The sequence below is a fragment of the Gymnoscopelus braueri genome (assembly GCF_963280865.1).
Source record: "Gymnoscopelus braueri genome assembly, chromosome: 14".
Classification (NCBI taxonomy): Eukaryota; Metazoa; Chordata; class Actinopteri; order Myctophiformes; family Myctophidae; genus Gymnoscopelus; species Gymnoscopelus braueri.
In genome coordinates this window covers 35,851,549-35,867,317 of record NC_137619.1, presented here as the reverse complement: position 1 = coordinate 35,867,317, position 15,769 = coordinate 35,851,549, and the positions used below count along the sequence as shown (strand labels likewise).

The 15,769-nt window shown below is 37.6% G+C and overlaps 1 protein-coding gene across 1 annotated transcript; it reads left to right on the top strand.

Moving 5' to 3' along the window:
• The first annotated feature begins 725 nt into the window (after positions 1 to 725).
• bmp5 (bone morphogenetic protein 5) lies at positions 726 to 14,967 on the top strand. Its single transcript, XM_080449910.1, has 7 exons — positions 726 to 1,824; positions 5,196 to 5,388; positions 9,259 to 9,407; positions 9,936 to 10,133; positions 10,871 to 10,947; positions 11,774 to 11,884; positions 13,110 to 14,967. Exons 1-7 carry the CDS (start codon positions 1,320 to 1,322, stop codon positions 13,257 to 13,259), a joined length of 1,383 nt encoding a protein of 460 aa, XP_080306036.1. The 5' UTR covers positions 726 to 1,319; the 3' UTR covers positions 13,260 to 14,967.
• Positions 14,968 to 15,769: the final 802 nt, after the last annotated feature.

Below are 15,769 nucleotides of genomic sequence, written 5' to 3'. Positions count from 1 at the left end.
CTTTTGTTGTATTTCAATACACCTCCGAAATTAATCATGGACTTCAATAGTCAATAAAGGTCAGGTCAGATCCCTAGTTGGTCGGCTATTCAAGCAGTGGTTCTCATCCTGTGGGTCGGCACCCCCAGGGGGGTCCCTATATGATTTTTGGGCGGTCCCAGAGATGACAGTGAAGTGACAATTTAGGACTTTTAAGACCTTTTTAATACCTCAAAAAGATTACCATTACAGCATCAAAAGTAATCAACAAACTATACTATAAAAACTGGTCAAACATTGGCCAAATTGTCAAATAATATAAGAAAGAGGCAAAACATTTGAAAATAGCCGATCTACAAGCTCACAACGCCTGTTATTTTCACAATATTTATCTGGGGGGTCCCCAGTTCAAATATGATTATTTTGGGGGGGTCACGGCCTGAAAAGGTTGTGAACCACTGGGCTATTGCCTACTGACCAGAGCCTTTCCTAAAGTTCAATAAGTTGAGGTGATTAAAGGGCTCTGTCATTATTCTCTCACTCGTTAAGACCGGTTTCACATTTCAAGTGTCTCCTTTTACACATGTGAGCTGCCAACATTCATCTTCGAGTCAGTTAAGTTTTATTGCGGCCGCTAGAGGTGGATGCAGAAGAAAAAAAACAAAAAAGTCAGTCAGTGTGGGATGGACTCATTGGGCAAGAAGCCCCAACACATTCACATTCTCCATAAAAACCTGCGAGTCGAAGCATGTTCCACAGTGCCATTTTCTATTGATTTTTTACGCGTTATTCAACACTTTTTTTTTTCATTCATTCACTGAAGAATTTGGGATTGTTGGACGTTATTATGGGCGTACCTACGTGTTTTTTTTCTTCAAGCGGAGTAAAGGTGATGGAGTAGAGGTCCTGGTGCCATTAAATACAACATGTGACAGAGGTTTGTTTGGATGTAGCCTGCTGAAGCACAGGAGAACTGCACCGATCAGGACCATTCACACAGAGGACAGAAGACAAGGGGCTTTATAACTTCACTGCACGTTGATGCCTCCTTTGGTGGCTAGCAACAGGTCGTGAATGACACCATAAAGTTATGGTGCATCTGCATGGGCCAATATGGGAAATATATGATTCTGTGCAGACAAATTAATTTGTGTTAGATTCTTTTGGGGGGCTTTACTGCCTTTAATTGATAGGTTTACAGTGTAGATGGACAGGAAACAGGGAGAGAGAGATGGGGAGAGACATGTATTTTTTATCTTTGCATAACTTTGCCATGTAGGATCAACACACCCGAGTCGTCGCCCTCTAAAAGTGAGCTCTATTATAACGCCCCCCTAAAAATGACATTTACACATCCAAGCCGTGCTGTATTTGGACTTCTCTGCAGCTTCATGATGACTTTTCTCCACTGCGCTCATTGTGGCTTCAGTGACAACCATGTGCACTCCAGCTTTATCTACAGGAGATTGCGTAATCACGAGCGCAGGGAGATCCAGAGAGAGATCCTGTCCATCCTGGGCTTACCGCACCGTCCCAGGCCCTTCTCTCCCGGGAAGCAGGCGTCCTCAGCGCCGCTCTTCATGCTGGACCTGTACAACGCCATGTCCATAGAGGAGGACGAGGCTCTGCAGCAGCAGAGCACGTCGGTGAGATACAGTGGCGGTTCCAATAAGCCTCGTAAAGGAGGCTCCTACTACAGCCAAGCTGCTCCGCATGGAGGATACTCTCGTGTGGCTCAGCCGTACCGCGCGGCCCCCCTCACCAGCCAGAGCCCCCCGCTCACCACGTCGCACGACACCAGCTTTCTGAATGACGCCGATATGGTGATGAGTTTTGTCAATTTAGGTAAGTGAGATCAAGTTGAGTTTGTTTTTTGGTGCCTTTTATTTTAATTTTTTTTATTAGGCTATAGCCTATATCAAAACTTTTGATAAGCCATAATACATGAAAAAAAAAATCTATATATTTTTTAATTCATTACTTTTTTGACAACAAAAAACATATTTTTTTTTGTAAAAAAAACAACAACAATCAAAACAAAAATAACAAAACACAGCATAACAGAACAACAAAAAAACACCAGTAAACAGATAACATACATACATGTTGAATGTGTATCAGAACAAAACAAAATGTATTGACAATTTTACTCAAAAGAATCATCATAATCCCTCCCATTACAGGTAGATGGTTTTATTCCATAAAATCTTGTAGGCTAATTAATGATCTTGTAGTATTACTACAATTGCACATGTTGGAGAGGCCATGGTGATGTTAACTTTGCTCTTTAGGCCAATATGTCGATGGGTCTAAAGTTTGATTATCATTGTTGGTTCAAACTTTTTTATATAAATTAAAAAAGGATAATAGAAAAGGATCCATGTTCACATTGTATCAGAGGGAGAAATAGTAGGTCACATCACATCTACAATAATAAGTAAAGAGAAGCTATTTGTTTAATGTTAACAGCTGACAGGCAACATCATTTTATATAGTGCTCAATGATGAGTTTTCAATAGGCTACTGTAGGGCCTATGCAATGAGGTGTGTTATTTGCACAGTAAAATCCTCAGTGTTAATTTATCAATTTGTAGCTCTGAGAGTGTATATTATAAATGTACCAAAATTTACCTTACATTTGTAGACTGCACTTTCAGAGTTACATGAACACTGATGATTTTACTGTGTATGGGGCATCATGTGATTTTTGATGTGGTATGTTTACTAGCCATCATGATGGTTATAAAGTGTGACATATTTTGTCTTCAGTTTTAGGCCTACAATAAGGCCTGAAACATTTTGACCCCTCTATTTTCCAGCCACTTGTTATAAAATACAGCTGAATTGTAGAATGATTGTTTCTTCATGCAGTAGCTATGACCCCTGACCCAGCTGCTCATAGGAACTTATCAGATGACTGTCTGACCTTGGGAAAATTGGTCTTAATTATTTCCTGTTGTTAAAAGAGGAATGATATTGGACGATGCCTGTGTTTTCTCTCTCCCTGTGTTCCTGATGGCTATAGGCTTTGGCACTAAGTGTAATGCGGTATCATTTTGTATTACATTATTATAGCAGTTCTTGTTCTTGAACGGACAGAGAGTGAGAGTTCAAAAATGGAAATGCATGCAATTTAACATCATGTACCTCACGTGACATAAAGAACACACATTCTGCATCAAAACAGAATGTAGAAACCTACATTTTCTTTAGGGTACTATTAGTGCTAAAGGATGTTACCAAAAAAAACGGTTGGCTAGCAATGTATGTAAAAGTGAATTTGTGTGGAGGTGCTTGGAGGTATAATCCCTCACCTTGGCCCGGGCCCATGTGTTTCCACTTAGCGCTATACCAGGGCATGTACACTGTCAGCCTTGAAAGCTCTGCTCTCATTTTGGGGACTGTCAGTGAAGTGTTCAATGGAGCTCTGTCTTTATTACAGTACAGGCAAATATTACTACTGACCTCAACTGTTTTATAAACTTCTCCATGACACGGTGTACACAGAAACTCACTTCTACCTTGAAACAGTCAGTACAATGACCAAGAGAGGTTTCCATATGAATGTTTTCCATATTAATGTGAACTGGGTAACCCATTCACAGAAGATGATTTATTAACAATTTATCCTTGTACATAGTAAAATCCTCAGTGTTAAAAGTTCTGTGAGTGATATTATTGGTGATATTTCTTTTTAAACAAAAAGTATGTTGTTAAACAGTTACAGCTCTATATTCTGATACTAATCATTGCTATAGTATAGACTGTTTGTTCAATAACAGGGTTCTCCCTGCCTCTCGAGCTATTTAATAAATAGAAATTTCATTTTCAGGGGGGTCACTAATTACTTCCAATCAGGAGAGAAAAGTTGAGATTTTATAGTGATTTTATAGCGTTCCAATGCAATTTTTGTCTGCTAATTTATTTGTTGCATCACTTCCTGTATGTGTTCTCACTCCTGATTGGATGAAATTGGTATCCCAAACTGAAAATATGTATTTTTTTAGTTTACTGAAGAGCTTGAGAGATGGAGAGAGATCCATTACTGAACAAACACTCTATAGTCTACAGCAGTGATGACTAGAATATAGATCTATTTAACACTTATTTTAACATTAATTTATCCATTTGTAACTCAGAGTGTACAAATGTGAACAAAGGTTACATGTGTACACTCTCTAGTTAAATTAAGAATGGAGGATTTTTACTGTGCAATTCCAACCAAATCTGCAACTCGTCAAGTACGAAGGCAGCTGAGTGAGTGAAGTCTCAAGGCTAATGTTTAAAGTTGTACTTCTGCTTCAGATTACTGACCATGGCTAATATAATGGAGCAGCTCAATGACCTCTGACTTGCATGTGTTAAGTAACCACAGACTTTCACTCTTGATAAACTATCAGCAAAATGCATCGTATGATATCAGTAGACGTGTCAGAAAGTCAACTCATCTCAACCCCCATGCTTTAGTGGTACTGAACGATAATGTAGTACTGTAAGACAACTTTTTACTTTTGTGTAAGTACACTTATGGGAGAAAATCTTTTTTTTGTTTCATACTGGAAATTATTTTAAAAGTTTATAAATGTTCATAAACTAATGAGTTATTGGACACCGTTGCTGCTTTGTATAAAACCCACAGGAGGTCAATATAGGTCCAGAAATTAGGTCAGAGTCGTCACTCAAAATGATGTTGAAGAACCCTGTCTGGTCTTCTCTCTCACTTGAGGAGCAGACCAAAGTGTTTTTAATTGAAATCAGCCTGTTTTTTTAAACTGACAGCCCATTCATCATGGCTACAGAATGCAGTGAGGCACACAGTGGAGGGTCTGTCTGGAAGTGGCTACCTGTATTCAGTTCAATGATTTAATAGACTGGAAAGTGCTTTTGTTGGGAGTCAAAATGTTTAGATTGGACCTGGAATGTAAAAGAAGATGTGATAAATTATCCTTTCTCAACACTGGCACACCTTTTCTGGTTTAAACAACAGGCACTGACACAGATGATACACACACACACACACACACACACACACACACACACACACACACACACACACACACACACACACACACACACACACACACACACACACACACACACACACACACACACACACACACACACACACACACACAAAGCAGTGCAGGAAGTAAGTTTGGTCAAAATGCTTTTGTTGCCCATAAAAGTATATTAATCATATTTTTGTCGCTTTTCAGTGGAGAAAGACAAGGATTTTTCTCACCAGCGAAGACACTACAAGGAATTCCGCTTTGATCTGACTCAGATCCCAGATGGAGAGGCTGTGACTGCCGCCGAGTTTCGTATCTATAAGGACCGCAGTCACGTGCGCTATGACAATATTACACTGAAGGTTACCATATACCAAGTCATCAAGGAATATCAACACAAGTAAGACGCATTACTCTATTAAGCAGAATGTCAACTCTTATGCTAAAAAATATGACTGCATTGTCTATCTGACAGACATTATAATCCAATTTCAACTAATAGGTCACAGTTGGAGGATTCTAAGCAGGCTGAAATGTCTTATTGGGATATGTTATAGAAATCATGGTTTGAAGATCAGCACCTTTTGTCAGTCACACAAAGGGAGGCTTTGAAAGTGGACTTCTAAAAACCTCATGGCTCTGCAAAACACTTAACACAGTCACTCAGGCAGAACATAAAAGAATATCCTGTTTACACTTGCAAATCGGTGAATAGATGCTCAACTCTCTGTAATATTATTATTTATCTTATAAATCATTTAATTAACACATTACTTCACTATAAAAAGGTAAAATAAAACATTAAAAAGCATAATCATTTAGCAGCTATTGTCTTCCTCTGCAAACTGTCCATTGTCCAACTCTGTTCTGCCTCATTCGCACCATGCCCTCCTTACAAATATAGTTCTCGGATAAAGAGAACTCCATTAGCAAGTTGACCACTTATGAAGCTTTCCAAGGTCCATCAGCTATCACTCTTCATGTGCTGCCTGCCAGGCTGGCTGTGTCCCAGAAGACGCCATGAGGGCCCATTAGGGGCCTCCCAGGGCGCTCCCAGGGCAAACTCTTATGTCCACCACCTGCCTCTGTTAACAATATTCCGGAAGTTTGAGCCATGACATAGTTGAATACACTGGGGGCTACTTAAAACAGGGCCCACATTTGCTTGCCAAATATGTGTGTGGGTGATTGAAGGGGAGATATGGTCCTCCTGGGCTTTGAAGAGCTCCTAGTCAATGAACTCTCCCATCTTAAAGGGGAACACCACTCAAATTGAAGGATTTACACATTATTCTTGGGGCATATGATAGTGCAGTCAATGTTTATGAACATATAAAACCCAAACTGTCATTTATGGTCGAACAGCGACCATTGTTCAATTAACTTACATACTATCTTAGCTTTTTTAAATTATAGTTATACTCTCCAACTATGAATCTCTAATAATCGTTAGCACAGTCACACTTACATCTATTCTTAATTGTTCTACCTGTACATCATACATCACAAATTAAAGAATACATTTTGATCTCTTGTTTGTCTCTTACAGTCATCATTTATGAAGGTGACATATTTAATATTTGAAGCAGGTTAATATTTACAAACAAAATTAGTTTAGGGGCTAGTACACAGTAAATAAACTATATTGCCTTCAGTGCCTTGAGTGGACAGGACAATGTTACTGATGAACAGCCCTTTAATATTTATCAATGAAGACAGTGTTATCCTGACGGTACATATTGCTTTCAGTGATTCCAGAGGACATTTCCTCCTCCTCTCAACTTCAGTGATATAATCTGCTTGTTCACTGCAGGTTATTACAACCATATCTCCCTCCCCCATCATGACTTGCTCTAGCTATCTGCTGAAGGAGAATGGTAACACTGTAATTTTATCAACAGACCGACATACATGTACTGTAGGGTTCATGTTTACTTTTGCTCTCCATTTGTTATGAATCCAGGCCCTGACACAACTAAAACAAAACGCATCACAGGCAATAGAGCAGCCACACAAAATGAATTGTATGATCACATCATCATTCATGCATAAATACTTCAATACATACTATTCTATTTGTTTCCTTTACTATACATGAACCTTGTGTGCTGTGTTCCAGCCTTTCAAGAGCCCGTCCAGGCTGCTCTGTACAGTAGGCCCATGTATAATCTTCCTATATATTTAGTTGCACCAAATCTCTCCCCCCGAAAATAGCCCATCTACAACAAGGTCACAGTGCGTCATAACATGTAGATCTGCTATTCTCACTGAATGTTTGCCCCGGAATAGGGCCGCTAGTGTTCATGAGGTTAAATGTGAGGGGCACAAAAGATTCTAGACTAGAATGTATACTGTGGCTTGTTTGCACTGAGGCATGGTGACGGTCCACTACAGTAGATGGCATTAACTGATATATAAATCTAGGTAATTGGAGGTGTGTGGCTGTGCACTATAATTCTGTTGGACTGTCTCACTATAGTCACCTCAAACACAATCTGGGAACTCATTCTGTAAAAAATGAGCTGGGGGCACCACCTACTTTTTTGTGTAAAACAGGAACTCGGTTTGGCTCCTCCCCTTTCTTAGTCCACCTCCTCCCGGGTGCTTCTGTGTTCATTCCTACAAACAACAACATTACATGTTTAAGGCAGTAGTGCAGAGAGTAAACAGAGAGATTACCTCAAACATACTGTGAAGCGTTAAGAGTTATGACCTAACTCTTAACGCTTCACAGTTTGTTTGAGGTAATCTCTCTGCTGCGTTAAGAGTTAGGCCATGTCTACATGTATGATGTATTCTGCCAGTGCATCATGTGATTCATGTGCATCATGTGCCAGAAAAAAACTGGATAACGCCATTGATAAGACCCTGCTTAATCACATATTTCAGACAAGAATTCCAAAAGGTTCAGAAAGCCGCTCCACAAGTTCAAATACACATTGCAATGCGACACGTTGTGAGCTTGTAGATTGGTTATTTTTGCTAATCGTCGCACAATAAAGTGTATAGGGCTTACTGTGTGTGGTTAAAGATTGAAGACATTGGAGAATACAGATGCAACACTCTCAACATGATTACAACATCTCTCTCTCTCTCACTGCTGCTTCAGTTATCTTTAATTAATCAGTTTAAACACATTTCTCACCCTCAGATGATTACATTCTCATCTCTACATTGATCTCATGGTCCCTTACACATACTTCCTGGCCTTCAGTAAACGTGCACTTATAGTTAGGTTAAGAGCTAGAGGTGCACTTCTATGATAAAGGCGAGCTCCAATAGAGTACATTTGAAGAGTAGATATAAAATGGTATATTTTATTGTATAATAATCAATTTATCAATTTGTTCTTGTACACAAGGGCAAACTTGCGTGTGTACATCAGTTCAGTGCATAATATATAGAGTGTCACGCTGTGAAAATAAAGGTTTAAATAAATAATGTTCATATGTTCTTCACAATTCAACACCCTATTCTGTAGCCTTCCCTCAGAGGAGCATTAATATAGCGGGTGTTAAACTACTCAACACCTCAGCTACTTACATTATTGCATGGTAGAGAAAACATAACTTTGTCACATCCTATATAAACACTTTCCTACATAGCGTGCAGAAATAGGATCTAACGTTAGTTTTATCTTGTGTCGACTGTTGTGAAAACAGACTGTAATCAATCTAACCAAAAAGTATTTAGTCATAGGGAGGAATATGGGAATGTTGGAATGTTAGTTTCAAAATAAAAGGCTCATGGGACAGAAAATAGGAGTGAAACAAACAATAAAATCCTCTCATTTTGTCAGAGCACGCCTTGGGATTAGATTATAGGGTATGGGGCTGAAGCATCCATCAATGATCAGTCAAATGATTCTTTGTTTACATTTTCCATCATGGCAGGTCAGGGCCTCTGGAATATTTGCCTGGTCCAAGTCTACGAGACCCAAAAGAAGCACATGTTCTCTCTCTCTTTGTACCCTTTGAAAGTTCTTGCGAAATTAAGCTGCATAAACAGACCTTTTTTTCATTTGTTCCAGAGTCAAACCCACTCCAGAGGTTTATCAATTTAATTGGCATTGCATGAAAGGGACGATACAATTCATTTTGTCTGTTTACATCCATACCATTCTTGATAATCCTTATATCAAGCCAGTATGGTTGATCTTAATCATTCCATTGTTCTGGAGAAAAACATGTTAAGGGTAAAACAAAACAAAACGTTTTTACTGTTACTTAATGTTACTTAATGCAGTTATTATTTTGTATTTCACCAACAGAGATGCAGAGACCTTCCTGCTCGATTCCAAAAAGGTTCGTGCATCTGACGGTGGCTGGTTGGCTTTTGATATCACAGCCACGAGTAACCACTGGGTAATGAACCCACAGCAGAACATGGGCCTGCAGCTCTGTGTGGAGACTCTAGATGGCAAGTTATGCCTGCCTTTTTTTCATTCTGACAATTTTAACATCATTAAGTATAACCATACCAGAACCTTTTCTATAATCTTTGAGTCTATAAATAGTTGGCAAGTTCATCCATGGGGAGTTCCCTAATAAAAAAAGCTGCATAGAGGACCCCTCAATGTAGAAATGTTTCATTATGTGCTGTTTTGTTTCTGTCACACTGAGATACTAATACCTCATTTATAAGCAAATACTGAGAGTGGTGCTCTAATACTGCACTATAAAACATGGTTTTCTCTAAGTTGCAAACTAAGTTTTACTATGAGGAATACACAAAGGCACATATTTCATCAACTTAAAAAGAGGCTACATCTGATATATCAAGGGAATCAAACTAACCACATATGAATTATGAATCAAGATCACGGCTTGTGTTGTTGGTCTTGCCATTTGTAAAAAAGTTCATACCCTATTTGTAAAAAAGTTCATACCTTAATAATAGCTAGACAAAATGTATGAATATATACATTTTTACCCTTTCTTTTTAAAGGCCGGAGTATCAATATGAAGTCTGCTGGAATCGTTGGACGAAATGGAGCGCAGTCCAAACAGCCGTTCCTAGTTGCATTCTTCAAGGCCAGTGAGGTGTTGCTTCGCTCTGTCAGAGCTGCCGGTGGGAAGAAAAAGAATCACAATCGCAACAAATCCGGTGGTCAACAGGAAGCATCTCGTGCACCCAAAGGTGGAGGTGGGTAGAATATTCTCCTGAAGTGCAAATCATGACTAGGGCTGTCACGATGACAAATTTAACCCATTAAGACCTGAGGCGATTCTTTAAAAAAATCTAAATCCTAACAGTTTTTTGAAAAAAATCTAAAACATATTTTTTTCAAGATTTTTCAAAAATAGCAGATCTACAAGTTCATAGCGCGGCACTCGGTGCCGTGCTATGAGCATGTATATCTGCTATTTTTGAATAGCCAATGAAACCTAAAGTGACACAAATGCGTTCCAGTTGACGATTAATTGTCACACAAATAACTGCGATTAACAATTTAATTGGGTTTTTGGCATTGGAACGTTGGAACATGAATACAAAAAACTTGCTTTCTGTTGTCCTTTTAGGCTTCGTGACAAAGAATTGCACAGGGCATAGATATGACAAATAACTTAAATATACAAAGAAATTATTTAATAATACTAAATGTAAAAATAGCAGAAATAACTGATCTACAAGCTCACAACGCGTTGTGAGCTTGTTGATCTGCTATTTTCAGAAAAAAAAATCAACATGGAAACAATTAATTAAGCAAAATAATTGCGATTATCTCAAATAATTGCGATTAGGCGATTATGCAATAATTGTCACAGGCCTAGTCATGGCAAGCTTACGATTACATGTGATTATTTTGATTATCGCATTCAGACTTTTCAGGCTTCTTCTTGTCAAATTATCTTTACAATTCATTGCCTTTCATTTTTAAGATCATAACACAAGTGAACAGAAGCAAGCCTGCAAGAAGCATGAACTTTATGTCAGCTTTCGAGATTTGGGTTGGCAGGTAAGAAACACGGTACTTCCTTTGAACCCTTATGAAATCCACTTCCTATGGTATATTTGGTGCAATGTGGTCTGACTGTAGTTACTGCTGTTCCTTGAATAAAGTGAAAAAGAAGAATGGTAAAATTATCTTGAAGGACCGTAAGCTGCCAGAACAACTCCCCTGTGTAGAAGTATAGTTGTGTTATACCTTAATTATTGATACCTTGGGGTCTGGGAATCATCATACAGCTGGAATTTGTGGGCTGTGACATTCCTGAGATTAGATTAAGCTGTGTGGTTTTGGAGAAAATGGTTGAAAATAACCAATGGAATGGGAGAGGGGGTCACTTTCAAGAACACCATTTTCCCCTGGGTTTATCAGACAGGCATGTATCCAACATAGTTGGATACATGCCTTGGATAGTGAAACATTTATCTTTTCAACAATGCCAAAGACATACAGAACACACTGAACTGATTTAGGTGCCTCATAAACTGCTATTGGTGGGTGGCAGCCAAAGTGACCAATGCCTACTGTTGGTACAGACATTACCCAATAGTAATGGCAGAAAGGTGATAAAAGTTTAATACAGATAAGATAAAAAAAACAGAAAAAGTATTTTACATTGCCTCGAACTATTTTAATGTTATCATCTTATATATATTTTCACTTAATGACTGTCTGTATTATAAGCATGTGTCAAATACATTTGAACTTGAAGTTCTAACATTGATCACATTGCAATGATCATATCATCAGCCAGACTGTATGGTAAACAATACAGTCTGTACAAGGAAAAACTGCAAACCTACATAATTGTCTTTCCTTTGGCTTGTTTTTGAAGGACTGGATTATTGCCCCTGAGGGCTATGCAGCTTTTTACTGTGATGGGGAATGCTCTTTTCCACTCAATGCACATATGAATGCAACAAATCATGCAATCGTGCAAACCCTGGTAAGTATTCATTATCTACAATATTCTGGCTGGTTTTATCTTACAACATTATTGTGTTACAAGAATAATGATGCTACTGTTCTGATCATCTTAACTTAACATATGACTTATACTTTGTCATATGACAGAGCCATACTGAAAGAAATGCTGATCTACAAGCTCACAGTGTGTCGCATCACAACGAGTTGTATATTGGCTGTTTTCGGTGCGTGACTCAGTCGAAATATGGAGTATAAATTAGGGGTCCTTGAGGGGATTCCAGGGGGTCCCCAGCAAAATTTGTTAATACAGCATCACAATCATTTTAACCACTTTAACCATATTTTTTTTTAACTCACTGAGTGCCAGAATTATTTCTGTCTATTTCTGGCCAGTACGATTTTATTTTATTTTATTTTTCAAAGTAAAAAAAAAGTGCTTAGGAAGCGAGATACAGCCTTTTTCAGTTATAAGTTAAAGAAGGAGTGGATGGAGCTGCAAATCTTCAGATAATGATATCTTGTTTTTTTCTATATTTTTTTCGAAAACACGTGAAACGCGTTAATGGCATGTTGCACCATAGCGGTAAAACACATGAAACACGTTAATGGCACTCAACGTTTTGGGAAAACTTTGAATAATTTAGAATCTTTCTTGATAAATACTTCTCTTCTGGGGTCCATGGCACAAAATCTTTTGAGATGGGGGTCCGTGGCCAAACACATATCAGTTTGGGGGTTCTTGACATGAAAACGTTAGAGAGCCACTAAATTAAAGTAACCCTTCAGCTACTTTCAACCTTATCTTCATATAACTGGTCCTCACTAATGTTCATTATAAGATGGCACCATTTCTATCAACTCATTCTGCGTCTCAGAGGTGGGTTATGGACAGTTCAGAAACCTGCCCACCAATGACATCAATTGGTGGGGATTCTAAGCTATGGAAACTACAGCCTTTCTCTTCCTGGAAAGCTAGCATGCTGAAATAGAAACCATTGTTTCTTGCAACAATATATATATATATATATATATATATATATATATATATATATATATATATATATATATATATATATATATACTGTGTATATATATATATATATATATATATATATATATATATATATATATATATATATATATATATATATATATATATATATAAAAAATCTTGTTTGCAATTTGTAATGAATTTAAAGTTACTGTTATCATAGTCCCTAATCTCATTCTGTTTTCATTCATAGGTTCATCTAATGTTTCCTGATAATGTGCCAAAGCCCTGCTGTGCCCCAACCAAGTTGAATGCAATATCTGTACTTTACTTTGATGATAGCTCAAATGTTATCCTTAAGAAATATAGAAACATGGTAGTTAGGTCGTGTGGCTGCCATTAGTAGCCAAGCTGGCCTGTATTTATAATATGTGGTATTGCTGGAAAACATATCTACCACAGGTGTGATGTGATGTACAGTATTATGTATATATAAGTTTTATTATCTAATTTATTTTCCACTCTTTAAAAAAATAACACTGAATATTGTGATATTTAAACAATCTGATACAACATTGTTGATTTCATATCACTTAACCTTTGTGTCCACTGGCATATATTCTCTTATTTACAACTACATTTCAACTTGTACGGCAGTAAATTATCAATTGGCATGTAGCTTTATGGCATGAAGCCTCTCAAACTTCATGTAAGTCAAATGAAAGCTATGATTGTACGGACTAAAACCCGTTTTATACTTCGCCGTATATCGGTATTGTGTTTCGAAAAGAGACGATCTACTAGCTCATGACACGTTGCATATAGGCAACACATTGTGAGCTTGTAAATCCGCAATTTTAGGCACCATCGTACGACGGAGCATACATTTGCTTTAGCAAGGGGATCTATGAAAGTATACGCTTGGCAGCAAACACAGTTTACAAACACATGTGCACATCCATTTTACATATAGCTACAGTACATAAGCTGAGATTAAGCACAATAGATCCAGTACAAATACTGAAACAAGTAATCTGGGACAATTGTAGGCCATTTGTCATAATCTTTCACATAGGAAGTACTGTACATTTCATCTTTATGCAACAGCATCTTGTTTATGAAGCAGGATTTCTTTTCTTTTTTTTACCATTCTTCTACCATACCAATATGAAGAGAACATGGAATATCAAAGCTTCTTTCAATTAGACTTATCAAAATCCCTTTGTGCTAATTTCAGGGATTAGATATGGTTCTAGATTGGAAGAAGGGCCTGGTCATTCTGTTTGTGTTCACATGGTATTTCTTGACCTCTTCAGGTCCATGTTTGAACTGGCTTACATTAGAGGGATGTTTTGTTTTTGAACAAATGAGGATGGGTCTTCTGCACACTAGTTGTTGGTTTACTAAATCCCTACTGTATTCCAAAAGGCTTTCAAATTATTTTAAAATTATTTAGCCTATATAATGACCAAAATAGGGAATGTTGTACATTTAGCGTGAATTTTAATAATCATGGCGTAAGCGTCAGTTAAGAAATGTTACGGTAAAATTACCATATTTTTTTTTTATTAAGGTATGCATAAGCTACGCTCCATAAGTCCATCACAGAAAGAGGACTTAATAAAACTCATCAAGTTCCCCCCTTTCCTGAACAGTTTTTCTGGAATTAACACAACAAGACCAGAGTCAAAGGTCATTTACTTTTAAACCTTCTTCATCACTAGTTATCACCATTCAAAAGGGAAAAAACATCAAATTCTAGCTATTTTTGAATAATACAGTTTTTGTATGGGGTTTACATAATAATGACATGCATAACATGACACACTCATTCATAAACAATCAATATTTACAAAAGCTTCATTATCCATTCATGTCCAAAATGGCAATGCATTTTGGATCAAAACTAACTTTCTGAATGTTTCATCAGCAATATGCCATTTTTATTAATTATTATTTTGTAAAGCCCTTCCAAACATTATCTAACTCTGTGTTGTATGACCTTACGATAGTTATATTCTGTTCCAAAATAATTTCAGCATTTGTGTGGTAAAAGTATGTATCTTAAACGTAGAATGCTGTGTATTTCAATAAATATCCTATTTTTAAAACTCTGCCTTGTGCTTGTGTTACCTTGGACCTCATGGTACAGTATTTTGAACTACTCTCCTGTTACCTACAAAATTGCAGCATTTAGTTTTGGATCCATTTCAAGTCTTTAAACCTTTCAATTAGTTGTCCTTGTGTTTGAAATTCTACAGATATTTGCACAGTTGCAGGGGTACCATTTTAGATTGAGAAATACTCAATCCCCTAATTGACACACTGTGTGATGTAAATTAGGGGTCTTTACTTCAGCTTTATTCTTGTGATTTCAGAGTGGTACTGATTCAAGACCAGCTATGAGCCTAAATGTCGTATCACAAATAATAAACTTTGTCTAACCAGCTCAACTGTTGTCTTTACTACAAATTGTAGATGCTCCAAATTATATTTGCTCATCCCCCCCCCCCCCCCCAAAAAAAGACAGAATTAATAACCATTTACCCCTTACCTTGTCATACGACAAATAGAGAAAATAGACGATCTACAAGCTCACAGCTTGTAGATCTGATGTGTGTCCCCCCCCCCCCCCTAAATTATTTTGAATTTTTGGGATTTTGCTGTTGACATTTTGTGCCTATAATGAAATGCCAGAAATAGGGACACCAGGTTGAAGGTGGTTAACACTCTGGATTTGACAAGTGTGGACACTAAACTAGCAAATGTTGCTGTTCCACATCTCAGTGCACGGAGGGTTTCCTGAAAAGTGTGCGTGAACGTGCCATTTCCAGAAACGTACTCTTGGCTGTTCGGTTTTTTTTCTCTCTTTTTCAATGGACATGGAAATGTAGGGATTAGGTTAAGGATTAA